General features: G+C 41.8%; 1 protein-coding gene across 1 annotated transcript in view; it reads left to right on the top strand.

Moving 5' to 3' along the window:
* Positions 1-27,893, top strand: part of KPNA4 (karyopherin subunit alpha 4) — a 182,840-nt gene that overhangs the window by 22,202 nt on the left and 132,745 nt on the right. The window contains exons 2-3 of the mRNA XM_053711802.1: positions 23,859-23,903; positions 24,256-24,345. Coding sequence (XP_053567777.1) covers positions 23,859-23,903; positions 24,256-24,345 — 135 coding nt within the window. The remainder of the gene's footprint in view (positions 1-23,858; positions 23,904-24,255; positions 24,346-27,893) is intronic.

Raw genomic sequence — 27,893 nt, 5'->3', positions numbered from 1 at the left:
CATCTATTTCTCTTGTTAAGTGTATCCAGTCCACTGATCATCCATTACTTGTGGGATATTCTCCTTCCCAACAGGAAGTTGCAAGAGGATCACCCACAGCAGAGCTGCTATATAGCTCCTCCCCTCACTGCCATATCCAGTCATTCTCTTGCAACTCTCAACAAAGATGGACGTAGTAAGAGGAGAGTGGTGTATTATAGTTAGTTTCTCCAACATAGGTGTGTCCGGTCCACGGCGTCATCCTTACTTGTGGGATATTCTCTTCCCCAACAGGAAATGGCAAAGAGCCCAGCAAAGCTGGTCACATGATCCCTCCTAGGCTCCGCCTACCCCAGTCACTCTCTTTGCCGTTGTACAGGCAACATCTCCACGGAGATGGCTTAGAGTTTTTTTAGTGTTTAACTGTAGTTTTTATTATTCAATCAAGAGTTTGTTATTTTGAAATAGTGCTGGTATGTACTATTTACTCAGAAACAGAAAAGAGATGAAGATTTCTGTTTGTATGAGGAAAATGATTTTAGCAACCGTCACTAAAATCCATGGCTGTTCCACACAGGACTGTTGAGAGCAATTAACTTCAGTTGGGGGAACAGTGAGCAGTCTCTTGCTGCTTGAGGTATGACACATTCTAACAAGACGATGTAATGCTGGAAGCTGTCATTTTCCCTCTGGGATCCGGTAAGCCATGTTTATTACGATTGTAAATAAGGGCTTCAAAAAGGGCTTATTAAGACTGTAGACTTTTTTTTGGGCTTAATCGATTGATTATTAACACATATTTAGCCTTGAGGAATCATTTTATCTGGGTATTTTGATATAATAATATCGGCAGGCACTGTTTTAGACACCTTATTCTTTAGGGGCTTTCCCAAAGCATAGGCAGAGCCTCATTTTCGCGCCGGTGTTGCGCACTTGTTTTTGAGAGGCATGGCATGCAGTCGCATGTGAGAGGAGCTCTGATACTTAGAAAAGACTTTCTGAAGGCGTCATTTGGTATCGTATTCCCCTTGGGGCTTGGTTGGGTCTCAGCAAAGCAGATACCAGGGACTGTAAAGGGGTTAAAGTTCAAAACGGCTCCGGTTCCGTTATTTTAAGGGTTAAAGCTTCCAAATTTGGTGTGCAATACTTTTAAGGCTTTAAGACACTGTGGTGAAAATTTGGTAAATTTTGAACAATTCCTTCATGTTTTTTCGCATTTGCAGTAATAAAGTGTGTTCAGTTTAAAATTTAAAGTGACAGTAACGGTTTTATTTTAAAACGTTTTTTGTACTTGTTATCAAGTTTATGCCTGTTTAACATGTCTGAACTACCAGATAGACTGTGTTCTGAATGTGGGGAAGCCAGAATTCCTATTCATTTAAATAAATGTGATTTATGTGACAATGACAATGATGCCCAAGATGATTCCTCAAGTGAGGGGAGTAAGCATGGTACTGCATCATTCCCTCCTTCGTCTACACGAGTCTTGCCCACTCAGGAGGCCCCTAGTACATCTAGCGCGCCAATACTCCTTACTATGCAACAATTAACGGCTGTAATGGATAATTCTGTCAAAAACATTTTAGCCAAAATGAACACTTATCAGCGTAAGCGCGACTGCTCTGTTTTAGATACTGAAGAGCATGACGACGCTGATATTAATATTTCTGAAGGGCCCCTAACTCAGTCTGATGGGGCCAGGGAGGTTTTGTCTGAGGGAGAAATTACTGATTCAGGGAACATTTCTCAACAAGCTGAACCTGATGTGATTGCATTTAAATTTAAGTTGGAACATCTCCGCATTCTGCTTAAGTTGGTCATCCCAGAGAAACTATGTAAAATGGACAAGTTCCTAGAGGTGCCGGGGCTCCCAGAAGCTTTTCCTATACCCAAGCGGGTGGCGGACATTGTTAATAAAGAATGGGAAAGGCCCGGTATTCCTTTCGTCCCTCCCCCCATATTTAAAAAATTGTTTCCTATGGTCGACCCCAGAAAGGACTTATGGCAGACAGTCCCCAAGGTCGAGGGAGCGGTTTCCACTTTAAACAAACGCACCACTATACCCATAGAGGATAGTTGTGCTTTCAAAGATCCTATGGATAAAAAATTAGGTTTGCTTAAAAAGATGTTTGTTCAGCAGGGTTACCTTCTACAACCAATTTCATGCATTGTCCCTGTCGCTACAGCCGCATGTTTCTGGTTCGATGAGCTGATAAAGGCGGTCGACAGTGATTCTCCTCCTTATGAGGAGATTATGGACAGAATCAATGCTCTCAAATTGGCTAATTCTTTCACCCTAGACGCCACTTTGCAATTGGCTAGGTTAGCGGCTAAGAATTCTGGGTTTGCTATTGTGGCGCGCAGAGCGCTTTGGTTGAAATCTTGGTCGGCTGATGCGTCTTCCAAGAACAAGCTACTTAACATTCCTTTCAAGGGGAAAACGCTGTTTGGCCCTGACTTGAAAGAGATTATCTCGGATATCACTGGGGGTAAGGGCCACGCCCTTCCTCAGGATCGGCCTTTCAAGGCAAAAAATAAACCTAATTTTCGTCCCTTTCGTAGAAACGGACCAGCCCAAAGTGCTACGTCCTCTAAGCAAGAGGGTAATACTTCTCAAGCCAAGCCAGCTTGGAGACCAATGCAAGGCTGGAACAAGGGAAAGCAGGCCAAGAAACCTGCCACTGCTACCAAGACAGCATGAAATGTTGGCCCCCGATCCGGGACCGGATCTGGTGGGGGGCAGACTCTCTCTCTTCGCTCAGGCTTGGGCAAGAGATGTTCTGGATCCTTGGGCGCTAGAAATAGTCTCCCAAGGTTATCTTCTGGAATTCAAGGGACTTCCCCCAAGGGGGAGGTTCCACAGGTCTCAGTTGTCTTCAGACCACATAAAAAGACAGGCATTCTTACATTGTGTAGAAGACCTGTTAAAAATGGGAGTGATTCATCCCGTTCCATTAAGAGATCAAGGGATGGGGTTCTACTCCAATCTGTTTATAGTTCCCAAAAAAGAGGGAACGTTCAGACCAATCTTAGATCTCAAGATCTTAAACAAGTTTCTCAAGGTTCCATCGTTCAAGATGGAAACCATTCGAACTATTCTTCCTTCCATCCAGGAAGGTCAATTCATGACCACGGTGGATTTAAAGGATGCGTATCTACATATTCCTATCCACAAGGAACATCATCGGTTCCTGAGGTTCGCATTCCTGGACAAACATTACCAGTTCGTGGTGCTTCCTTTCGGATTAGCCACTGCTCCAAGGATTTTCACAAAGGTACTAGGGTCCCTTCTAGCTGTGCTAAGACCAAGGGGCATTGCTGTAGTACCTTACTTGGACGACATTCTGATTCAAGCGTCGTCCCTTCCTCAAGCAAAGGCTCACACGGACATTGTCCTGGCCTTTCTCAGATCTCACGGATGGAAAGTGAACGTGGAAAAGAGTTCTCTATCTCCGTCAACAAGGGTTCCCTTCTTGGGAACAATAATAGACTCCTTAGAAATGAGGATTTTTCTGACAGAGGCCAGAAAAACAAAACTTCTAGACTCTTGTCGGATACTCCATTCCGTTCCTCTTCCTTCCATAGCTCAGTGCATGGAAGTGATCGGGTTGATGGTAGCGGCAATGGACATAGTTCCTTTTGCACGCATTCATCTAAGACCATTACAACTGTGCATGCTCAGTCAGTGGAATGGGGACTATACAGACTTGTCTCCGAAGATACAAGTAAATCAGAGGACCAGAGACTCACTCCGTTGGTGGCTGTCCCTGGACAACCTGTCACGAGGGATGACATTCCGCAGACCAGAGTGGGTCATTGTCACGACCGACGCCAGTCTGATGGGCTGGGGCGCGGTCTGGGGATCCCTGAAAGCTCAGGGTCTTTGGTCTCGGGAAGAATCTCTTCTACCGATAAATATTCTGGAACTGAGAGCGATATTCAATGCTCTCAAGGCTTGGCCTCAGCTAGCGAGGGCCAAGTTCATACGGTTTCAATCAGACAACATGACAACTGTTGCGTACATCAACCATCAGGGGGGAACAAGGAGTTCCCTGGCGATGGAAGAAGTGACCAAAATCATTCTATGGGCGGAGTCTCACTCCTGCCACCTGTCTGCTATCCACATCCCAGGAGTGGAAAATTGGGAAGCGGATTTTCTGAGTCGTCAGACATTGCATCCGGGGGAGTGGGAACTCCATCCGGAAATCTTTGCCCAAGTCACTCAGCTGTGGGGCATTCCAGACATGGATCTGATGGCCTCTCGTCAGAACTTCAAAGTTCCTTGCTACGGGTCCAGATCCAGGGATCCCAAGGCGGCTCTAGTGGATGCACTAGTAGCACCTTGGACCTTCAAACTAGCTTATGTGTTCCCGCCGTTTCCTCTCATCCCCAGGCTGGTAGCCAGGATCAATCAGGAGAGGGCGTCGGTGATCTTGATAGCTCCTGCGTGGCCACGCAGGACTTGGTACGCAGATCTGGTGAATATGTCATCGGCTCCTCCTTGGAAGCTACCTTTGAGACGAGACCTTCTTGTTCAGGGTCCGTTCGAACATCCGAATCTGGTTTCACTCCAGCTGACTGCTTGGAGATTGAACGCTTGATCTTATCGAAGCGAGGATTCTCAGATTCTGTTATCGATACTCTTGTTCAGGCCAGAAAGCCTGTAACTAGAAAGATTTACCACAAAATTTGGAAAAAATATATCTGTTGGTGTGAATCTAAAGGATTCCCTTGGGACAAGGTTAAGATTCCTAGGATTCTATCCTTCCTTCAAGAAGGATTGGAAAAAGGATTATCTGCAAGTTCCCTGAAGGGACAGATTTCTGCCTTGTCTGTGTTACTTCACAAAAAGCTGGCCGCTGTGCCAGATGTTCAAGCCTTTGTTCAGGCTCTGGTTAGAATTAAGCCTGTTTACAAACCTTTGACTCCTCCTTGGAGTCTCAATTTAGTTCTTTCAGTTCTTCAGGGGGTTCCGTTTGAACCCTTGCATTCCGTTGATATTAAGTTATTATCTTGGAAAGTTTTGTTTTTAGTTGCAATTTCTTCTGCTAGAAGAGTTTCAGAATTATCTGCTCTGCAGTGTTCTCCTCCTTATCTGGTGTTCCATGCAGATAAGGTGGTTTTACGTACTAAACCTGGTTTTCTTCCAAAAGTTGTTTCTAACAAAAACATTAACCAGGAGATTATCGTACCTTCTCTGTGTCCGAAACCAGTTTCAAAGAAGGAACGTTTGTTGCACAATTTGGATGTTGTTCGCGCTCTAAAATTCTATTTAGATGCTACAAAGGATTTTAGACAAACATCTTCCTTGTTTGTTGTTTATTCTGGTAAAAGGAGAGGTCAAAAAGCAACTTCTACCTCTCTCTCTTTTTGGATTAAAAGCATCATCAGATTGGCTTACGAGACTGCCGGACGGCAGCCTCCCGAAAGAATCACAGCTCATTCCACTAGGGCTGTGGCTTCCACATGGGCCTTCAAGAACGAGGCTTCTGTTGATCAGATATGTAGGGCAGCGACTTGGTCTTCACTGCACACTTTTACCAAATTTTACAAGTTTGATACTTTTGCTTCTTCTGAGGCTATTTTTGGGAGAAAGGTTTTGCAAGCCGTGGTGCCTTCCATTTAGGTGACCTGATTTGCTCCCTCCCTTCATCCGTGTCCTAAAGCTTTGGTATTGGTTCCCACAAGTAAGGATGACGCCGTGGACCGGACACACCTATGTTGGAGAAAACAGAATTTGTTTACCTGATAAATTACTTTCTCCAACGGTGTGTCCGGTCCACGGCCCGCCCTGGTTTTTTAATCAGGTCTGATAATTTATTTTCTTTAACTACAGTCACCACGGTACCATATGGTTTCTCCTATGCAAATATTCCTCCTTAACGTCGGTCGAATGACTGGGGTAGGCGGAGCCTAGGAGGGATCATGTGACCAGCTTTGCTGGGCTCTTTGCCATTTCCTGTTGGGGAAGAGAATATCCCACAAGTAAGGATGACGCCGTGGACCGGACACACCGTTGGAGAAAGTAATTTATCAGGTAAACATAAATTCTGTTTTTTTAACTTCAATCAAAAGTTTGTTATTTCTCCTGTTAAGTGTAGTCAGTCCACGGGTCATCATTACTTCTGGGATATTAACTCCTCCCCAACAGGAAGTGCAAGAGGATCACCCAAGCAGAGCTGCTATATAGTTCCTCCCCTCTACGTCACACCCAGTCATTCTCTTGCACCCAACTAATAGATAGGATGTGTGAGAGAACTGTGGTGATTATACTTAGTTTTTATATCTTCAATCAAAAGTTTGTTATTTTAAAACAGCACCGGAGTGTGTTGTTCCTTCTCAGGTAGAATTTGAAGAAGAATCTACCTGAGTTTTTGGATGATTTTAGCCGGCGTAGCTAAGATTCATTTTGCTGTTCTCGGCCATTCTGAGGAGTGAGGTAAACTTCAGATCAGGGGACAGCGGGCAGGTTCACCTGCAAAGAGGTATGTTGCAGTATATTATTTTCTGAGGAATGGAATTGACTGAGAAAATACTGCCAATACCGATATAATGTAAGTTCAGCCTTAAATGCAGTAGTAGCAACTGGTATCGGGCTGTTATGTATATATATGTACACTTCAGTATTCTGGGGAATGGCACTTCACTGGGATAATACTATATGCATATAACTTTTAGCCTAACTTGCAGTGGGAACGTCTAGCAACAGGCTGTTTAATGACATTTCATGTTATTTGATTTTAAACGTTTTTGCTGGCATGCTAAATTGTTTAATCATCTGAGGTACTGGGTGAAAAATTGTTTTGGGCACTGTTTTTCCACTTGGCTGTCGTTTATTTTAATTTAAGACAGTTTACTGAACTTCCCTTACTGCTGTGTGTGAGGGGGAGGGGCCTATTTTGGCGCTTTTGCTACACATCAAAAATTCAGTCAAAAGTCTGTTTCTCTCCCTGCATGATCCGGATCGTCTCTACAGAGCTCAAGGGTCTTCAAAAATTATTTTGAGGGAGGTAATCACTCACAGCAGACCTGTGAGATTGTGCTTTGACTGTGATAAAAAACGTTTATATTTTCTGCTATTAAGGGTTAGTTATCCATTACTAATGAGGGCAATCCTTTGCTAAATTTATGCCTTTACCGGGAAAAATTTGGTTTTTATAATTTCTCCGGTTCATTGTTATTCAACTGTCATAATTTTTTTCTGTGCTTCTTAAAGGCACAGTGCGTTTTTCATACTACTTGTAAATTGAGTGAAAAGTATTTCCAAGCTTGCTAGTTTAATTGCTAGTTTGTTAAACATGTCTGACTCAGGAATATCTCTGTGCTATATGTGCAAAAGCCAAGGTGGAGCCCAATAGAAATTTATGTACTAATTGCATTGATGCTACTTTAAATAAAAGTCATTCTGTACAAATTGAACATCATTCACCAAACAACGAGGGGGAAGTTATGCCGACTAACTTGCCTCACGTGTCAGTACCTGCATCTCCCGCTCGGGAGGTGCGTGATATTGTAACGCCGAGTACTTCAGGGCGGCCATTACAAATAACACTACAGGACATGGCTAATGTTATGACTGAAGTTTTGTCTAAATTACCAGAACTTAGAGGTAAGCGAGATCACTCTGGGGTGAGAACAGAGTGCGCTAATAATATTAGGGCCATGTCAGATACTGCGTCACAATTTGCAGAACATGAGGACGGAGAGCTTCATTCTGCAGGTGACGGATCTGATCCAAATAAACTGGATTCAGACATTTCAAATTTTAAGTTTAAGCTGGAAAACCTCCGTGTATTACTAGGGGAGGTGTTAGCGGCTCTGAATGATTGTAACACAGTTGCAATACCAGAGAAAATGTGTAGGTTGGATAAATATTTTGCGGTACCGTCGAGTACTGACGTTTTTCCTATACCTAAGAGACTTACTGAAATTGTTACTAAGGAGTGGGATAGACCCGGTGTGCCTTTCTCACCCCCTCCTATATTCAGAAAGATGTTCCCAATAGACGCCACCACACGGGACTTATGGCAAACGGTCCCTAAGGTGGAGGGAGCAGTTTCTACTTTAGCTAAGCGTACCACTATCCCGGTGGAGGATAGCTGTGCCTTTTCAGATCCAATGGACAAAAAGTTAGAGGGTTACCTTAAGAAAATGTTTGTTCAACAAGGTTTTATATTGCAACCCCTTGCATGCATTGCGCCTGTCACGGCTGCGGCAGCATTTTGGTTTGAGTCTCTGGAAGAGACCCTTGACTCAGCTCCATTAGATGAGATTACACACAAGCTTAAAACCCTTAAGCTAGCTAATTCATTTATTTCTGATGCCGTAGTACATTTAACTAAACTTACGGCTAAGAATTCCGGATTCGCCATTCAGGCGCGCAGAGCGCTGTGGCTAAAATCCTGGTCAGCTGATGTTACTTCTAAATCTAAATTACTTAACATACCTTTCAAAGGGCAGACCTTATTCGGGCCCGGTTTGAAAGAAATTATCGCTGACATTACAGGAGGTAAAGGCCATGCCCTGCCTCAAGACAGAGCCAAACCTAGGGCTAGACAGTCTAATTTTCGTGCCTTTCGTAACTTCAAGGCAGGAGCAGCATCAACTTCCTCTGCACCAAAACAGGAAGGAGCTGTTGCTCGCTACAGGCAAGGCTGGAAACCTAACCAGTCCTGGAACAAGGGCAAGCACGCCAGAAAACCTGCTGCTGCCCCTAAGACAGCATGAATTGAGGGCCCCCGATCCGGGAACGGATCTAGTGGGGGGCAGACTTTCTCTCTTCGCCCAGGCTTGGGCAAGAGATGTCCAGGATCCCTGGGCGTTAGAGATCATATCTCAGGGATATCTTCTGGACTTCAAAATCTCTCCCCCAAAAGGGAGATTTCATCTTTCAAGGTTGTCAACAAACCAAACCAAATAAAGAAAGAGGCGTTTCTCTACGCTGTGTACAAGATCTTTTGCTAATGGGAGTGATCCACCCGGTTCCGCGGTCGGAGCACGGACAGGGGTTTTACTCAAATCTGTTTGTGGTTCCCAAGAAAGAAGGAACCTTCAGACCAATCTTGGATTTAAAGATCTTAAACAAATTCCTAAGAGTTCCATCGTTCAAAATGGAAACTATTCGGACAATCTTACCCATGATCCAAAAGGGTCAGTACATGACCACAGTGGATTTAAAGGACGCTTACCTTCACATACCGATTCACAAAGATCATTACCGGTATCTAAGGTTTGCCTTCCTAAACAGGCATTACCAGTTTGTAGCTCTTCCATTCGGATTGGCTACGGCTCCAAGAATCTTCACAAAGGTTCTGGGCGCTCTTCTGGCGGTACTAAGACCGCGAGGAATTTCGGTGGCTCCGTACCTAGACGACATTCTGATGCAAGCGTCAAGCTTTCAAACTGCCAAGTCTCATACAGAGTTAGTACTGGCATTTCTAAGGTCGCATGGGTGGAAGGTGAACGAAGAGAAAAGTTCTCTTTCCACTCACAAGAGTTCCCTTCTTGGGGACTCTTATAGATTCTGTAGAAATGAAGATTTACCTGACAGAAGACAGGTTAATAAAACTTCAAAATGCTTGCCGTGTCCTTCATTCCATTCAACACCCGTCAGTGGCTCAATGCATGGAGGTAATCGGCTTAATGGTAGCGGCAATGGACATAGTACCCTTTGCACGCCTACATCTCAGACCGCTGCAATTGTGCATGCTAAGTCAGTGGAATGGGGATTACTCAGATTTGTCCCCTACTCTGAATCTGGATCAAGAGACCAGAAATTCTCTTCTATGGTGGCTTTCTCGGCCACATCTGTCCAGGGGGATGCCATTCAGCAGACCAGATTGGACAATTGTAACAGACGCCAGCCTACTAGGTTGGGGCGCTGTCTGGAATTCCCTGAAGGCTCAGGGATCATGGACTCAGGAGGAGAGTCTCCTTCCAATAAACATTCTGGAATTGAGAGCAGTTCTCAATGCCCTTCTGGCTTGGCCTCAGTTAACAACTCGGGGGTTCATCAGGTTCCAGTCGGACAACATCACGACTGTAGCTTACATCAACCATCAAGGAGGGACAAGAAGCTCCCTAGCGATGATGGAAGTATCAAATATAATTCGCTGGGCAGAGTCTCACTCTTGCCACCTGTCAGCGATCCACATTCCTGGAGTGGAGAACTGGGAGGCGGATTTCCTAAGTCGTCAGACTTTTCATCTGGGGGAGTGGGAACTTCATCCGGCGGCCTTTGCCCAAATACTTCGACTCTGGGGCAAACCAGAGATAGATCTCATGGCGTCTCGCCAGAACGCCAAGCTTCCTTGTTACGGGTCCAGGTCCAGGGACCCGGGAGCGGTCCTGGTAGATGCTTTGACAGCACCTTGGACCTTCGGGATGGCCTATGTGTTTCCACCCTTCCCGATGCTTCCTCGATTGATTGCCAGGATCAAACAGGAAAGAGCATCGGTAATTCTAATAGCGCCTGCGTGGCCACGCAGGACCTGGTATGCAGATCTAGTGGACATGTCATCCTGTCCACCTTGGTCTCTGCCTCTGAGACAGGACCTTCTAATTCAGGGTCCTTTCAAACATCAAAATCTAATTTCTCTGAAGCTGACTGCTTGGAAATTGAACGCTTGATTTTATCAAAGCGTGGTTTTCGGAGTCAGTTATTGATACCTTAATACAGGCTAGGAAACATGTTACCAGAAAGATTTACCATAAAATATGGCGCAAATACTTACATTGGTGCGAATCCAAGAGTTACTCATGGAGTAAGGTTAGGATTCCTAGGATATTGTCTTTTCTACAAGAGGGTTTAGAAAAGGGTTTATCTGCTAGTTCCTTAAAGGGACAGATCTCAGCTCTGTCCATTCTTTTACACAAACGTCTGTCAGAAGTTCCAGACGTTCAGGCTTTTTGCCAGGCTTTGGCCAGGATTAAGCCTGTGTTTAAAACTGTTGCTCCACCATGGAGCTTAAATTTAGTTCTTAACGTTTTACAGGGTGTTCCGTTTGAACCCCTTCATTCCATTGATATTAAATTGTTATCTTGGAAAGTTCTGTTTTTAATGGCTATTTCCTCGGCTCGTAGAGTCTCTGAATTATCAGCCTTACATTGTGATTCTCTGTATCTGATTTTTCATTCAGATAAGGTAGTTCTGCGTACTAAACCTGGGTTCTTACCTAAGGTTGTCACTAACAAGAATATCAATCAAGAGATTGTTGTGCCATCATTGTGTCCTAATCCTTCTTCAAAGAAGGAACGACTTCTGCACAATCTAGATGTAGTCCGTGCCCTGAAATTTTATTTACAGGCAACTAAAGATTTTCGCCAAACTTCTTCCCTGTTTGTCGTTTATTCTGGACAGAGGAGAGGTCAAAAAGCTTCTGCTACCTCTCTCTCTTTTTGGCTTCGTAGCATAATACGTTTAGCCTATGAGACTGCTGGACAGCAGCCTCCTGAAAGAATTACAGCTCATTCCACTTGGGCCTTTAAGAACGAGGCCTCTGTTGAACAGATTTGCAAGGCTGCAACTTGGTCTTCTCTTCATACTTTTTCCAAATTTTACAAATTTGACACTTTTGCTTCTTCGGAGGCTGTTTTTGGGAGAAAGGTTCTTCAGGCAGTGGTCCCTTCCGTATAAAGATCCTGCCTGTCCCTCCCGTCATCCGTGTACTTTAGCTTTGGTATTGGTATCCCAGAAGTAATGATGACCCGTGGACTGACTACACTTAACAGGAGAAAACATAATTTATGCTTACCTGATAAATTCCTTTCTCCTGTAGTGTAGTCAGTCCACGGCCCGCCCTGTTTTTTATGGCAGGTCTAAATTTTTAAATTATACTCCAGTCACCACTGCACCCTATAGTTTCTCCTTTCTCGTTTGGTTCTCGGTCGAATGACTGGGTGTGACGTAGAGGGGAGGAACTATATAGCAGCTCTGCTTGGGTGATCCTCTTGCACTTCCTGTTGGGGAGGAGTTAATATCCCAGAAGTAATGATGACCCGTGGACTGACTACACTACAGGAGAAAGGAATTTATCAGGTAAGCATAAATTATGTTTTTTAAATGGTACCGGAGTGTACAGTTTCATCTCAGGCAGCATTAGAAGAAGAATCTGCCTGTGATTTCTATGATCTTAGCAGAAGTAACTAAGATCCATTGCTGTTCTCACATATTCTGAGGAGTGAGGTAACTTCAGAGAGGGAATGGCGTGCAGGTTTTCCTGCAATAAGGTATGTGCAGTTAATATTTTTCTAGGGATGGAATTTGCTAGAAAATGCTGCTGATACCGGATTAATAAAAAGAGAGAGAGAGATGCACTCAGCTGAGACAGAACATAAGCTAGAAAAACTTCCGTGCCTGTTCATTTTATTATAGGGTGCCACTCAGGGTGCATACTCTTTTAGCACACTATGCCCCTTCACAGAGAAAAAATATCCTGTAGCATATCAGTCTGACCTTGCCCAATGACAGTCCAGCACCGAAATACCAGGCAATTCTTCTCTGAACAAGAGAAACAACAACCCCAGATACCGGATTAATGTAAGTAAAGCCTTAAATGCTGTGATAGCGACTGGTATCAGGCTTATTAATAGAGATACATACTCTTATAAAAGTGTAATATAAAACGTTGCTGGCATGTTTAATCGTTTTTATATATGTTTGGTGACCAAACTTATTGGGGCCTAGTTTTTTTTCCCACATGGCTGGTTTGATTTTTGCCTAGAAACAGTTCCTGAGGCTTTCCACTGTTGCATTATGAGTGGGAAGGGCCTATTTAGTGTTTTTCTGTGCAGCTAAAAATACTGACAGACATTCAGCTTCTTCCTGCATGATCCAGGACATCTCTGAAGGGCTCAAAAGGCTTCAAAGTCGTGTTTGAGGAGGGTAACAATCACAGTAGACTGTGGCAGTTGTTGTGACTGTTTAAAAAATGTTTTTGTCATTTATTATTCTGTTTTTGTTATTAAGGGGTTAATCATCCATTTGCAAGTGGGTGCAATGCTCTGCTGACTTGTTACATACACTGTAAACATTTTGTTAGTGTAACTGCCTTTTTTCGCTGTTATTTCAAATTTTGTCAAAATTTGTTTCTCTTAAAGGCACAGTAACGTTTTTTATATTGCTTGTTAACTTGCTTTAAAGTGTTTTCCAAGCTTGCTAGTCTGTACAAACATGTCTGAAACAGAGGATACTTGTTCATTATGTTTAAAAGCCATGGTGGAGCCCCATAGGAGAATGTGTACTAAATTTATTGATTTCACCTTAAACAGTAAAGATCAGTCTTTATCTATAAAAGAATTGTCACCAAAGGGGTCTGTCGAGGGGGAAGTTATGCCGACTAACTCTCCCCACATGTCGGACCCTTTGCCTCCCGCTCAAGGGACGCACGCTAATATGGCGCCAAGTACATCAGGGACGCCCATAGCGATTACTTTGCAGGACATGGCTGCAATCATGAATAATACCCTGTCAGAGGTATTATCCAGATTGCCTGAATTGAGAGGCAAGCGCGATAGCTCTGGGGTTAGACGAGATACAGAGCGCGTAGATGCTGTAAGAGCCATGTCTGATACTGCCTCACAATATGCCGAACCTGAGGACGGAGAGCTTCAGTCTGTGGGTGACGTCTCTGAATCGGGGAGACCTGATTCAGAGATTTCTAATTTTACATTTAAGCTTGAGAACCTCTGTGTATTGCTTGGGGAGGTATTAGCTGCTCTGACTGTGACACAATTGCAGTGCCAGAGAAATTGTGTAGGCTGGATAAATACTATGCAGTGCCGGTGAGTACTGATGTTTTTCCAATACCTAAAAGGCTTACAGAAATTATTAGTAAGGAGTGGGATAGGCCCCGTGTGCCCTTTTCCCCACCTCCTATATTTAGAATTTTTTTTCCAATAGATGCCACTACACGGGACTTATGGCAGACTGTCCCTAAGGTGGAGGGAGCAGTTTCTACTTTAGAAAAGCGTACCACTATCCTGGTTGAGGACAGCTGTGCTTTTTCAGATCCAATGGATAAAAAAAATTAGAGGGTTACCTTAAGAAAATGTTTATTCAACAAGGTTTTATTTTACAGCCCCTTGCATGCATTGCGCCTGTCACTGCTGCGGCGGCATTCTGGTTTGAGGCCCTGGAAGAGGCCATCCATACAGCTCCATTGACTGAAATTGTTGACAAACTTAGAACTCTTAAGCTAGCTAACTCATTTGTTTCTGATGCCATTGTTCATTTGACTAAACTAACGGCTAAGAATTCCGGATTCGCCATCCAGACGCGTAGGGCGCTATGGCTCAAATCCTGGTCAGCTGATGTGACTTCAAAGTCTAAATTACTCAACATTCCTTTCAAGGGGCAGACCTTATTCGGGCCTGGTTTGAAAGAAGTTATTGCTGACATTACTGGAGGTAAGGGTCATACCCTTCCTCAGGACAGGGCCAAATCAAGGGCCAAACAGTCTAATTTTCGTGCCTTTCAAAATTTCAAGGCAGGTGCAGCATCAACTTCCTCTGCTTCAAAACAAGAGGGAACTTTTGCTCAATCCAAGCAGGCCTGGAAACCTAACCAGTCCTGGAACAAGGGCAAGCATGCCAGAAAGCCTGCTGCTGCCTCTAAGACAGCATGAAGGAGCGGCCCCCTATCCGACAACGGATCTAGTAGGGGGCAGACTCCCTCTCTTCGCCCAGGCGTGGGCAAGAGATGTTCAGGATCCCTGGGCGTTGGAGATCATATCTCAGGGATATCTTCTGGACTTCAAAGCTTCTCCTCCACAAGGGAGATTTCACCTTTCAAGATTATCTGCAAACCAGATAAAGAAAGAGGCATTCCTAAGCTGCGTACAAGATCTCCTTGTAATGGGAGTGATCAATCCAGTTCCGCGGACGGAACAAGGACAGGGGTTTTATTCAAATCTGTGGTTCCCAAAAAAGAGGGAACCTTCAGACCAATTTTGGCTTTAAAGATCCTAAACAGATTCCTTAGAGTTGCTTCATTCAAGATGGAAACTATTCGAACCATTTTACCCATGATCCAAGAGGGTCAGTACATGACCACAGTGGACTTAAAGGATGCCTACCTTCACATTCCGATTCACAAGAATCATCATCAGTTCCTGAGGTTTGCCTTTCTAGACAGGCATTACCAATTTGTAGCTCTTCCATTCGGGTTGGCTACAGCCCCAAGAATTTTTACAAAGGTTCTGGGCTCACTTCTGGCGGTCCTAAGACCGCGAGGCATAGCGGTGGCTCCTTACCTGGACGATATCCTGATACAGGCGTCAAGCTTTCAAATTGCCAAATCTCATACAGAGATAGTTCTGGCATTCCTGAGGTCGCATGGGTGGAAAGTGAACGAAGAAAAGAGTTCTCTATCTCCTCTCACAAGGGTTTCCTTCCTAGGGACTCTAATAGATTCTGTAGAAATGAAAATTTACCTGACGGAGTCCAGGTTATCAAAACTTCTAAATGCTTGCCGTGTTCACTCCATTCCGCGCCCCACGGTGGCTCAGTGCATGGAAGTAATCGGCTTAATTGTAGCGGCGATGGACATAGTGCCATTCGCGCACCTGCATCTCAGACCGCTGCAATTATGCATGCTCAGTCAGTGGAATGGGGATTACACAGATTTGTCCCCTCTACTAAATCTGGATCAGGAAAGCAGAGATTCTATTCTCTGGTGGTTATCTGTCCAAGGGTATGACCTTTCGCAGACCAGATTGGACAATTGTAACAGACGCCAGCCTTCTAGGTTGGGGTGCAGTCTGGAACTCCCTGAAGGCTCAGGGTTCATGGACTCAGGAGGAGAAACTCCTCCCAATAAATATTCTGGAGTTAAGAGCAATATTCAATGCTCTTCTGGCTTGGCCTCAGCTAGCAACACTGAGGTTCATCGGATTTCAGTCGTACAACATCACGACTGTGGCTTACATCAACCATCAAGGGGGAACCAGGAGTTCTCTAGCGATGTCAGAAGTCTCCAAGATAATTCGCTGGGCAGAGACTCGCTCTTGCCACCTGTCAGCGATCCATATCCCAGGTGTAGAGAACTGGGAGGCGGATTTTCTAAGTCGTCAGACTTTTCATCTGGGGGAATGGGAACTCCATCCGGAGGTGTTTGCTCAATTGGTTCTCCGTTGGGGCAAACCAGAATTGGGTCTCATGGCGTCTCGCCAGAACGCTAAGCTTCCTTGTTACGGATCCAGGTCCAGGGACCCAGAAGCGGCACTGATAGATGCTCTAGCAGCGCCTTGGTTCTTCAACCTGGCTTATGTGTTTCCACCATTTCCTCTGCTCCCTCGTCTGATTGCCAAAATCAAACAGGAAAGGGCATCGGTGATATTGATAGCGCCTGCGTGGCCACGCAGGACCTGGTATGCAGACCTAGTGGACATGTCATCCTTTCCACCATGGACTCTGCCTCTGAGACAAGACCTTCTAATACAAGGTCCTTTCAATCATCCGAATCTACTTTCTCTGAGACTGACTGCATGGAGATTGAACGCTTGATCCTATCAAAGCGTGGCTTCTCCGAGTCAGTAATTGATACCTTAATACAGGCACGAAAGCCTGTCACCAGCAAAATTTACCACAAGATATGGCGTAAATATCTTCATTGGTGTGACTCCAAGAATTACTCATGGAGTAGGGTTAGGATTCCTAGGATATTGTCCTTCCTCCAAGAGGGTTTGGACAAAGGATTATCAGCCAGTTCCTTAAAAGGACAGATTTCTGCTCTGTCCTTTTACACAAGCGTCTGGCAGAAGTTCCAGACGTTCAGGCATTTTGTCAGGCTTTAGTTAGAATTAAGCCTGTGTTTAAACCTGTTGCTCCTCCATGGAGCTTAAACTTGGTTCTTAAAGTTCTTCAAGGGGTTCAGTTTGAACCCCTTCATTCTATTGATATCAAACTTCTTTCATGGAAAGTTTTTTCTGATGGCTATTTCCTCGGCTCGAAGAGTCTCGGAGTTATCTGCCTTACATTGTGATTCTCCTTATCTGATCTTTCATTCAGATAAAGTTGTTCTGCGTACAAAACCTGGGTTTTTACCTAAGGTGGTTTCTAACAAGAATATCAATCAAGAGATTGTTGTTCCATCATTATGTCCTAATCCTTCTTCAAAGAAGGAACGTCTTTTGCATAATCTAGACGTAGTCCGTGCCTTAAAGTTTTACTTACAGGCTACTAAAGATTTTCGCCAAACATCTAACCTGTTTGTTGTTTACTCTGGACAGAGGAGAGGTCAGAAGGTCTCGGCAACCTCTTTCTTTTTGGCTTCGGAGTATAATCCGTTTAGCCTATGAGACTGCTGGACAGCAGCCTCCTGAAAGGATTACAGCTCATTCTACTAGAGCTGTGGCTTCCACCTGGGCCTTTAAAAATGAGGCCTCTGTTGAACAGTTTGCAAGGCAGCAACTTGGTCTTCCCTTCATACTTTTTCCAAATTTTACAAATTTGATACTTTTACTTCTTAGGAGGCTGCTTTTGGGAGAGAGGTTCTACAGGCAGTGGTTCCTTCCGTTGAAGTTCCTGCCTTGTCCCTCCCATCATCCGTGTACTTTAGCTTTGGTATTGGTATCCCACAAGTAATGGATGATCCGTGGACTGGATACACTTAACAAGAGAAAACATAATTTATGCTTACCTGATAAATTTATTTCTCTTGTAGTGTATCCAGTCCACGGCCCGCCCTGTCCTTTTCAGGCAGGTCTAAATTTTAATTAAACTACAGTCACCACTGCACCCTATGGTTTCTCCTTTCTCGGCTTGTTTTGGTCGAATGACTGGATATGGCAGTGAGGGGAGGAGCTATATAGCAGCTCTCCTGTGGGTGATCCTCTTGCAACTTCCTGTTGGGAAGGAGAATATCCCACAAGTAATGGATGATTCGTGGACTGAATACACTACAAGAGAAATAAATTTATCAGGTAAACATAAATTATGTTTTTACAGCATAACAGTCCAAATAATTAATACAGGGCAGCTCTACTACAATACTACAACCCCAACTTGTGCATCACTGCTAAAATAATCCTAGGAATATACTCGGCCAAATTCACCAATGTGTCCAAAATCAGCCATCCTTTCAGGAACAGGATAAGAAAGAGAGAGAGAAATTGTGTTTCCCAATTATATTCTCATTTCATGGGGTTTGGCCTAGTACATGCCAGTCAAGGCTAATGATAGTGCCTTTAACCTCTTAAGGACATATGACGGAATTTTTCCGTCATAAAACAATTGAGCAAACTGAAAGCTGTGTCCTTAAAGGGTTAATTAAACACCTAGTTCAGAAAGAAAGGTGTATCTGGGGGGGAAGGGATTTAAATAACAGCTAGGTCAGTAAGCTTATGTCACCACATTCCCTCGCTTTTTCTTCTATGTAACCTCGTTTTCTAGTTATACCCACTAGTACTGAAGAACACAGTGGGAGCGAAAACCTTACAGGGAAAATTCTCCCACCATCCCTTTGGAATATATGAGTACTTTCCTAGGACTGTCAATTCCTAGTCTAATGAAATTGCACTCAATAGTTATACATAGACACAAATTCCTATGCTAAACACCATTAGCAACATTTATGCAATGGTCTTAAAGTTCATGTATAAGTACGTGAGTGTGGTTACATTAGATGGGTATGCGTGTAGTAAAATCTTTATTAATAAAGTATGAATTGTGCCTGTAAAAGTTACAATGGTTCACTGAAGTTCTTTGTTATTTTTTGGCATCTGGTCCTTGATTTTGCTTTACCTATCGTCTCTCCTTGAACCACTTTGTTTTTTCCAAGACCCTCAAAGGAATGAAAAGAGATTAAAACCAGTCATATATTTACTTCACACCACAACACTCCATCTGCAGTAGAAACCACATTCACAGTTAACTTCAAGTTGGGATGTGCCTCTATCATTGCATCATCCCACTCGCCCCCCTTACTTAAAATTCACCAATGTGTCCAAAATAAGCCATCCTTTCAGGAACAGGATAAGAAAGAGAGAAATAGTGTTTCCCAATTATATTCTCATTTCAAAGGGGTTTGGCCTAGCACATGCCAGTCAAGGCTAATGGGAGTGTCTTTAATTAAACACCTAGTTCAGAGAGAAAGGTGTACCTGAGGGGAAGGGATTTAAATAACAGCTAGGTTGGTAAGCTATGTCACCACAACACCTAGTGAGCAAATAACTCTCTACCGAGCTGGATTGCGGTTTTATTCCCCCTGTAGGTTGTAACTTCAAATCTGTATTACAAATGAAGGGTTAGACAAACCCAGGAGCCAGGAAGCCACTGAATTTTAACCCTGGTTCCTTTTTGGGTTTTTCTTCATATAGCTATATAAAATTACCACTATCTGTCTCCTAAACTGTCAAAATTGAACTTTCATGATACAGTTAAAGCTGAGGAGTTTAAATTGCAGTTTTGGGATCTACTTGATGATGGGTAACGAGGGTATTTTTTATTCTGACATTATGGAATATTTATTTGTCTTGAGACCAGTCTTTTTGACTTTCCAGTTGGGCAGAATCCCTCCTTCAACCCTTGGCGTACCAATTACCTTATCTTAAAAACAACAAACATCTTTTAAACACCTTGAGTAATGTAATCTGGGAAGATAATTGTCTGGTTGATGTAGTTGTGTTATACTCAGCCATTACCCAGAACCTATGGCCTTGAAGAGATTACATTTTCTTTGGATCACTATAGTAATTATGATAAGCGTAAGAACTATTTGGTGAGACTATTGGATTTTTGGCTTACACATAACTGATTTCAATTTGATTGGGAGTTTTTTCTCCAGAGACGTGTGACTGCTAAGGGGGCAAAGTTTTCCCCTGCTTACTCCAACCTGTTTATGGGTTGATGGTAGCAGTCCCACGTCTTTGGGGATATAAACCTGTTGTGTCAATGTATAAAAATTTACAAAAGCTATGACTACCTTCTGTTTATCTGGATAGGCACCTATGCGGAGGCCTGTGTCTTTGTATCTTATCTAAATTCTAATGGAATTTACAGTTTTACATATGTATTTAAAAAAAAAAAAAAGCATACCATATTTAGATGCGACTCTGACAGGTGACTTAAAGACCCACAACATCAGTACTGACCTTTTTATAGGAAGCCAATTACCTCTAATGCGGTTTTACACGCTCGTAGCAATCTTCCCCGCCATACATGCTTTGGAGTAGCCAAAGGACAATTTATCCGCTATAAACGTAATTGCTCCAATGATTCAGGCTTCCATAAGGAGAGTGAGGTCCTAATAACACAACTGCTAGAGAGGAGATACTCCTGTAAAATAATCAATAGAGCTAACATGGAAGTTGCATGGATGGATAGATCACAAATGCTACAGGATAATAAATCAGTGAATAAATTAAATTTGACGATTCTAAACCAGTTTTCATAACTACCTTTTAATTCTCAATTTAGAGAAGTGTGCAACATTGTGGCGAAACACTTACCCATTCTAACCACAGAAGGCAGATTAAAGGACTTTGTTTCCAATGGCTGTAATTTTGTTGCAAGAGGCTGTTGGGTACTGTTTTATCCCCAAGTATGTTTTAGAGTACCAACAGAGGTAATAGTAGTTGTTTTAATATTAAGGTCCACTACAGCGAAGATATTGCATGTGGTTGTACTGTAATGACACGTAATTTCCTATCAAAGGTCACTCAAAGGGTGTAGGATTTACTAGACTGTACGAATTGTCGAACATCCTATGTAATTTGGTTGAATGCTCTGTGTGACAAGCAATATGTTGTTGCTCTACAAGAGAGGCAAGAAACAGGTTTAGGAAACACCTTAAAGGGACAGTATACACTCATTTTCATATAACTGCATGTAATAGACACTATAAAGAATAAGATGCACATATACGGATATAAAAATCCAGTATAAAACTGTTTAAAAACTTAGAAGCTCTCAGTTTAGCTATGTTGAAAAGGTAGCTAGAAAGCCCACTGCAAGTGGGGGAAAAAGACACACTATCTCCCCCCCCCCCCCTGCTTCTTTTGTATATGAAAAGACCCTTTACACAAACAGGAGCAAGCTGGAGTAGGTAGCTGACGGTATTCTCATATAACTTTGGGGCTTGGTTAGGAGTCTGAAAATCAGAGTAATGTTGTTTAAAAATAAGCAAAACTATAAAAAAATAAACACCAAACTTTATGGGCTATATAAATAGATCATCTACAAAACATTTATGCAAAGAAAAAATGTGTATAATGTCCCTTAAACATTGAGCACTGACATTGACACTATTTTTAGCCACAGACAAAATGTTACCAGATGTAAATAAGTCATTGAATATGTGTGGGCGGGCCCCTTGAAGAGGAGGAGATAGCAAGTTATTTACAGAAGCTTTTTTTATTCCAATTGAAAAATAGAAAACCCTTAGGTTTTAATATAGAAGGTGATGTGACCAACTTTTGGCTACGAAAATAGGCAGGCAATAATGCCTTTTTAGTATTAAAGGCTTATGAAAGGAAAAAAATATTTAACTTTTCCTTTATATTGATTATGAAATCCAGAGACTTATGACCTATTCCCAATATGCTTGAGATAAATACAGGGTTATTTGATTTCTAACCTGTAATGGCTATAACATTATTGTATACTAGAGCTTGTCTGCATGCCTTTCTCCTAATACTAACGTAATATGTCCTTTTTAAGCGGATCATGTTATGAACTTAGACGTTTTACAGCATCCAAGTATGTTCTGTTTAATACAATATTATGAAAGCCCAATGCCTGAAACTAGTGATGCACCGAAATGGAAATTCTGGACCGAAACCGGACACGAAAATCCAGGATGCACTTGGCCGAAAACCGATACCGAAAATGTATTTTTTAAAATTATTTTCAAATATTTATTAGTTGTGTTTTTTTATTTTTTTGGCATAATTAGACCATTTAATGAATGAATCTGAATTGACAACCTTCAAGCCAATAAAATAAAAAAAGAAAGCCCACGCTTTTATTGAAATTAACGAAAGTATCTTACAACAATAATATGCTACACAATAATCTTACCAAGAAAGACAAAAACATGCAAAAAACAATGCCATTTTCGGCTAAAATGTTTCTGCGATGAAAATTTCGGTGCATCCCTACTTAAAACAATATTAAATATGAATATACTGTATTATTCTTTATTTAGTTCTATGTAACAGAATCAGATTTAACAGGTTTTGTTTTTGTTTTTACCAATTATTCAAATAAAGTATAGTCATAGAAAACTCATATGCAAAACAGTAAGTCAAGTAATGAACGTAAACAGCAGCTCTAGGCTAGCATCAAATTTGAAACATGCTACACAATAATTTTACCAAAAATAAAAGGCAAAATAACCGAAAACTGAAATAGCCAAAAATGCCATTTTCAGCCGAAATTTCGTTGCATCCCTACCTGAAACTGTACCACACCAAGTATTATGTACATATATTGATTACCATATTGTTTGTCCAGAAATAACTTACCTGTCAAAACTCTGTAATGGTTGCTATCATTTTAAGAAACTTCGCTATTGCTAATTGGTATGCAGGATGTGAGCCCCAAGGAGGTAGAACATGCAGTGATCTGAGATGTCATCACAGAAAATGCAGCATGTCTGCAGAAAGAATAGGACACATGTAGGAACTCTTAGCACTTTACAGCGCTTCTCCATATTTGACTGTTCACTTCAAACAGCACTTTGCTCTGGACGCACTGTTAAGGAAAACAGTGCAGAAAGAGCAAAGTGCTGTTTGAAGAGAACAGTCAAATATGGAGCAGCGCTGCAAAGCAGCAGTACATTTATTGTTGACTGGCTCTTAGGGAATCTTTCAACCCTCCACTTTAGCCTTTCCTGACCTACAAAGCTGTGACTTCTGAATGTACCTTTTTTTATTACTAAATTTCTTCCTTGTGATGTTAGATTAAAAGAAAAGTTAAAAAAAAAATTATTTGAGAGATTTTAAAAACTTAGCTTTACTCTCCATTTAATAAACACATTGCACTTGAGCTGGTGCTTTAGTGTAACTGCCTAAATTTTAAATTGAATTTTATTTGAAAATGACCTGCAGAAAAATGTTCTCAAAAAAAAATCTCATTGCAGAAAGTTAAAAGGTCTACCTCTGGGGATGTGGGCAATATAAAACACCTGCAAGTGTAGTACCATTATGTCTATGATTAAGGCGGATTAAGCCGAAACACTTAAGACGCTAGCCAGCTGAGATTATGTATTTTTTTCTTAGTTTTTAAAACATTTTTTTTCTCCATAATAAAAGCATCTTAATATTACAAGTGCCTTGAGGATCGTCGGTTATTTGCTCTTTAAAGCTGTATGGCTAGCACGGCTATTGGATCAGAAGCGGAAACGTTCCCTCGTGAAAAGTTTTTTGCTTGGGTGGTGGGGTTATTTTAGTATAACAAGCAACAAAATAAAGGTATGTTTTATTGTACATTCGGTTAAACATCTTGAATTAAGGTCCCTCTTATTTATTGCATAGATACAGCCTAGCATTTCAAACACATTTACAATCACTTTAATATAGGCATACATTTTAGCTGTGTGTTGTACCTTTTAAATTGGTCCTGGGGAAAATGCTGCTCTACATGTATCTATATGCATCTTGCTAAAACTGATTTTAGGGAAAGGTCCATAGGTTCACACTTGGGCTGGAAAAACTTATGGTTTCTGGATATTCCCAGTGACTCAATAGGCATCCATTATATCTGACACAATTGTGTGAAATGTACATTTTACTTTTATAGTAGGTATCTACCTCAAATATTGCAATCGGTCTGTGGCTGTTTTAAATAAACATTTAAAGTTGAATTGCTTTTATCAAGAGTTTGTCTTATTTTATTTACCTCCTGTCCTGACTAACTTTCATTTCTTCTTCTTTATAAAGAGCATGAGAAGACAGAGAAATGAAGTTGTGGTGGAACTGAGAAAGGTAAATTCCAATTGCATTTTGATATAAGGTTTTATGTTGCATCATAGGAAGTCAATATATAGAAAAAGTTAGTTTATTTGTATGTATAGATAGAGATTTGCACTCACTGACAACATACTGACAACATACAAACAACAAGGATGCTGGACAAGGTAATAGACAGACCGCATCTTGCTTGATTTCATTACGTGTTCTTCAATTCTTTATTGAATGTGACATTTCGGGTACAGTCTCCCCCTTCTTCAGATCCTGATATGAAGAAGGGGCAGACTGTCCTGAAACGTCACCTTCAAAATGTGTATGTATATATTGTGCGTGTAAAAAATGTTTGTTTTTGTTTGTTTTTTCACAGAATAAAAGAGATGAGCATTTGTTAAAAAGAAGAAATGTCCCACATGAAGATATATGTGAAGATTCTGATGTTGATGCAGATTTCAGAGTGGTGAGTTTGTGTGTGTGTGTGTGTGTGTATATATATATGTATGTGGAACATTATGATTGTTAAAGTAATTAACAGAACACAGACTTATTTGCATTCTATTTTTATTTTATATTTGTCCATAATTGTTCTCAGAAGGAAAGAAAGGTAGTTAAGAGGAAACTTAAATTCAAAGTGGCTCGGTCTGTGGAATTGAGAAAACAAATAAATTCAGAGATAAATTAATGGAGAGTGGTGGGAATAAAGTAAGTATGTTGCCAAGGTTGCTTTAAAGGGACACTGAACCCAAATTTTTTTCTTTCGTGATTCAGATAGAGCATGCAGTTTTTAAGCAACTTTCTAATTTACACCTATTAATTTTTCTTCGTTCTCTTGCTTTTCTTAATTTGAAAAAAAAAAGGCATTTAAGCTAAATTTTTTTGGTTCAGAACCATGGAAAGCACTTGTTTGTTGGTTGGTGAATTTATCCACCAATCAGCAAGAACAACCCAGTTTGTTCACCAAAAATGGGCCGGCATCTAAACTTACATTCTTGCATTTCAAATAAAGATACCAAGAGAATGAAGACAATTTGATAATAGGAGTCAATTAGAAAGTTGCTTAAAATTGCATGCTCTGAGTCACAAAAGAAAAAATTTGGGTTCATTGTCCCTTTAACTACACAAAATTAAATGTTTTATATTACTCTTTCATCTTTTCTTTTTATGAAATGATGGTCCATAGTCCTCCATTACATATGTGATATATTTCCCGCCACCAGGAGGAGGTGGTCAAGAACCCATACAAGAGCTTTAAAACCCTCCCATCTTAGTGTTTTTCTTGGCCTCTAAGAGTTGGCTGAGAATAGGTGTATCCAGCTACTTGCTTATAGATTACAAATTGGGAGCTCAGAGCTATGCGAGACCCAGAGTCCCTAGGGCAGTGATGACGAACCTTGGCACTCCAGATGTTTTCAGAACTACATTTCCCATAATGCCTAGGCCATGATGTCCAGTAGAGCATCATGGGAAATGTAGTTCGGAAATATCTGGAGTGCCCAGGTTCGCCGTCACTGCTCTAGGGCATATTTACAAAGAAGAATCTTCACAGCAGCTGAATGATACAGGGACATAGGAATTCCCTGTTATGTGTGCAGTATTTCCATATGGGACTTAAAGGGACACTGAACCCAAATTTTTTCTTTTGTGATTTAGATAGAGCATGCAATTTTAAGCAACTTTCTAATTTACTCCTATTATCAAATTTTCTTCATTCTCTTGCTATCTTTATTTGAAAAAGAAGGCATCTAAGCATTTTTCTTGGTTCAGAACTCTGGACAGCAGTTTTTTATTGGTGGATGAATTTATCCACCAATCCGCAAAGACAACCCAGGTTGTTCACCAAAAATGGGACGGCATCTAAACTTACATTCTTGCATTTCAAATAAAGATACCAAGAGAATAAAGAAATTTGATAATATGAGTAAATTAGAAAGTTGCTTAAAATTTCATGCTCTCTGAATCACGAAAGAAAAAAATTGAGTACAGTGTCCCTTTAAGCCACAGCTACCCTCACGCTTTGCAGAGGCTCATCCTTAGCCTCCCCCTGAGGGACTCATGTATGTCCTACAGCAATCCTCTGCAGTACTCTATGCCTGCACTGGATGTGCTCTCTACTGGATACTGATACAGCTGCATTGACGTGGATCGGACATGCATGGTTAGCCCATGGAGGGGGGTGCTACATAAGGCAAGTGACTTTACAAAGCACACACAGCCTACACAAGTACAGCAAACCCAAGGGACTTAACCGGATCTTCTCATGACACATTTTGTTTCTCCCTCTCGGGTCCATACCTGTCCTATCATTAGCCCTCTGGCAACTCATGGGGCACTTTTTTTTTTAAATAGGTGTATGGCCCTTTAAGAAATCAGCCATCTGCTCAGTGCAGCGAGTAGTTCAGTAGAGGAGGCTCTGGTAAGGCAGGGTAACAGTATGTTATTCATTTTATGTATATATATTTTTTTGTTGCTTGATGCACACTTATTTTACTAAGGTTACCAAAGGTTATATTAATCACTTCCCTGCAGCATCGACTTTTCTCCCGGAGGGTAGGTCCACCCCCTCAGTGTTCCTGTGCTTTTCTCTTCACTCCAGAATCTTCATAATCCGTAATTGTATTTGAGCAGTGTTAAACGAGATTCTAAATATATTTTCAATACCTGTCAATATCAGGAAAGAGTACCCATACAGGAGCGAGTACCCATACAGGAGCTTCCAGACAGTTTTTAAGGGCTATTTAGTTATTATTAGGCTGTAGTTCTTAGTGTGGAAAATGTATGCGTCTGAGGGAGTGTAAACATACTGTAGAGGGCGCTCTAACAGTTTTTTCTGTACTAATCCTTATTGTCATTGCATACTTTATTAGAAGTATAAAAAAAAATGGAGCAAATTACTGTCTACACTGATATTTTATAGAGGAGTCGGTTTGATATCCCTCTGTGTGTGTGTGTATGTGTGTATGTGTATATATGTGTGTATGTGTATGTATATATATGTATATATCTCAGATTTTGCAATACTTGTCAGTCAGGGGGAAACTACTGATTTAACCCCAGAATTTAAAAATGGCTTGTACAGAATTGTGACAGATTTTTTTCTTTTTAAAGACATGAGTCCACGGATTTCATCCTTACTTGTGGGATTATGCCTCCTTGCCAGCAGGAGGAGGCAAAGAGCACCACAGCAGAGCTGCTATATATAGCTCCTCCCCTCCCTCCCACTCCAGTCATTCTCTTTGCCTACGTTAGTGATAGGAAGAGGTAAAGTGAGGTGTTAGATTAGATTCTTCAATTAGGGTGTAGCCATAGTCCATCTCAGTCTCTACAGGAGAGCTTTTGGTGGCTTTAAAGCAATGGGAACTGGTGGGACATAATTTTCACTGCGCCTCCCATATACTGATGCTGCCCTTACACTGAAAACCTGAAGGATATTTACTAAGGACTTTTGTTTACTTGCAGGTCTGTGGGAGGGAGAGAACCTCCTAAACCTGGCAACTGCCTTGCTGCCAGGTAGAAGATGAGGTAAGTGCTGACTTTATTTCTGGGGGTATAAGTGACTACTCAAAAAAAGTTTGGGCACTTTAATTTTTTATAGACCTCATTGTGAAGGAGATGTCCTAGTGTATTAAGGGACACAATCTGGGCAGATTGGATGCAGGCACTAGGGCTATAGGTGGTTTTGACGCAGGCACTAGGGCTAAAATGTATCTGGTGACGTTGTTTCTCCCGGCGGTTTCAGGTCTATTATACCTGATTGGTTGATTACATTTTTTTTAAACGGTGAGCAGAGAGGCTCAGTGTGAGGTATTACACGGTAATTTTTTAGCCAGCAGCTATCTGACAAAGCTGATAGTTTGCTTATGGTTCGCTGGGGCTTACTTCGTAAGTAAATGGCAACCGTGAACTGCATTTTCAAACGCCCACGATGGGCGGAGCTTGTGATGGCGCCAAATTGGTTGCACGCCTTTTTCTCTAATACTTCCGGTTATCGGAAGACAGGGGTAGATGTCT

This window comes from Bombina bombina, chromosome 4 (genome assembly GCF_027579735.1).
Source record: "Bombina bombina isolate aBomBom1 chromosome 4, aBomBom1.pri, whole genome shotgun sequence".
Classification (NCBI taxonomy): domain Eukaryota; kingdom Metazoa; phylum Chordata; class Amphibia; order Anura; family Bombinatoridae; genus Bombina; species Bombina bombina.
Note: the sequence above shows the minus strand (reverse complement) of the source record. Positions and strands in the feature narration are given on the sequence as shown.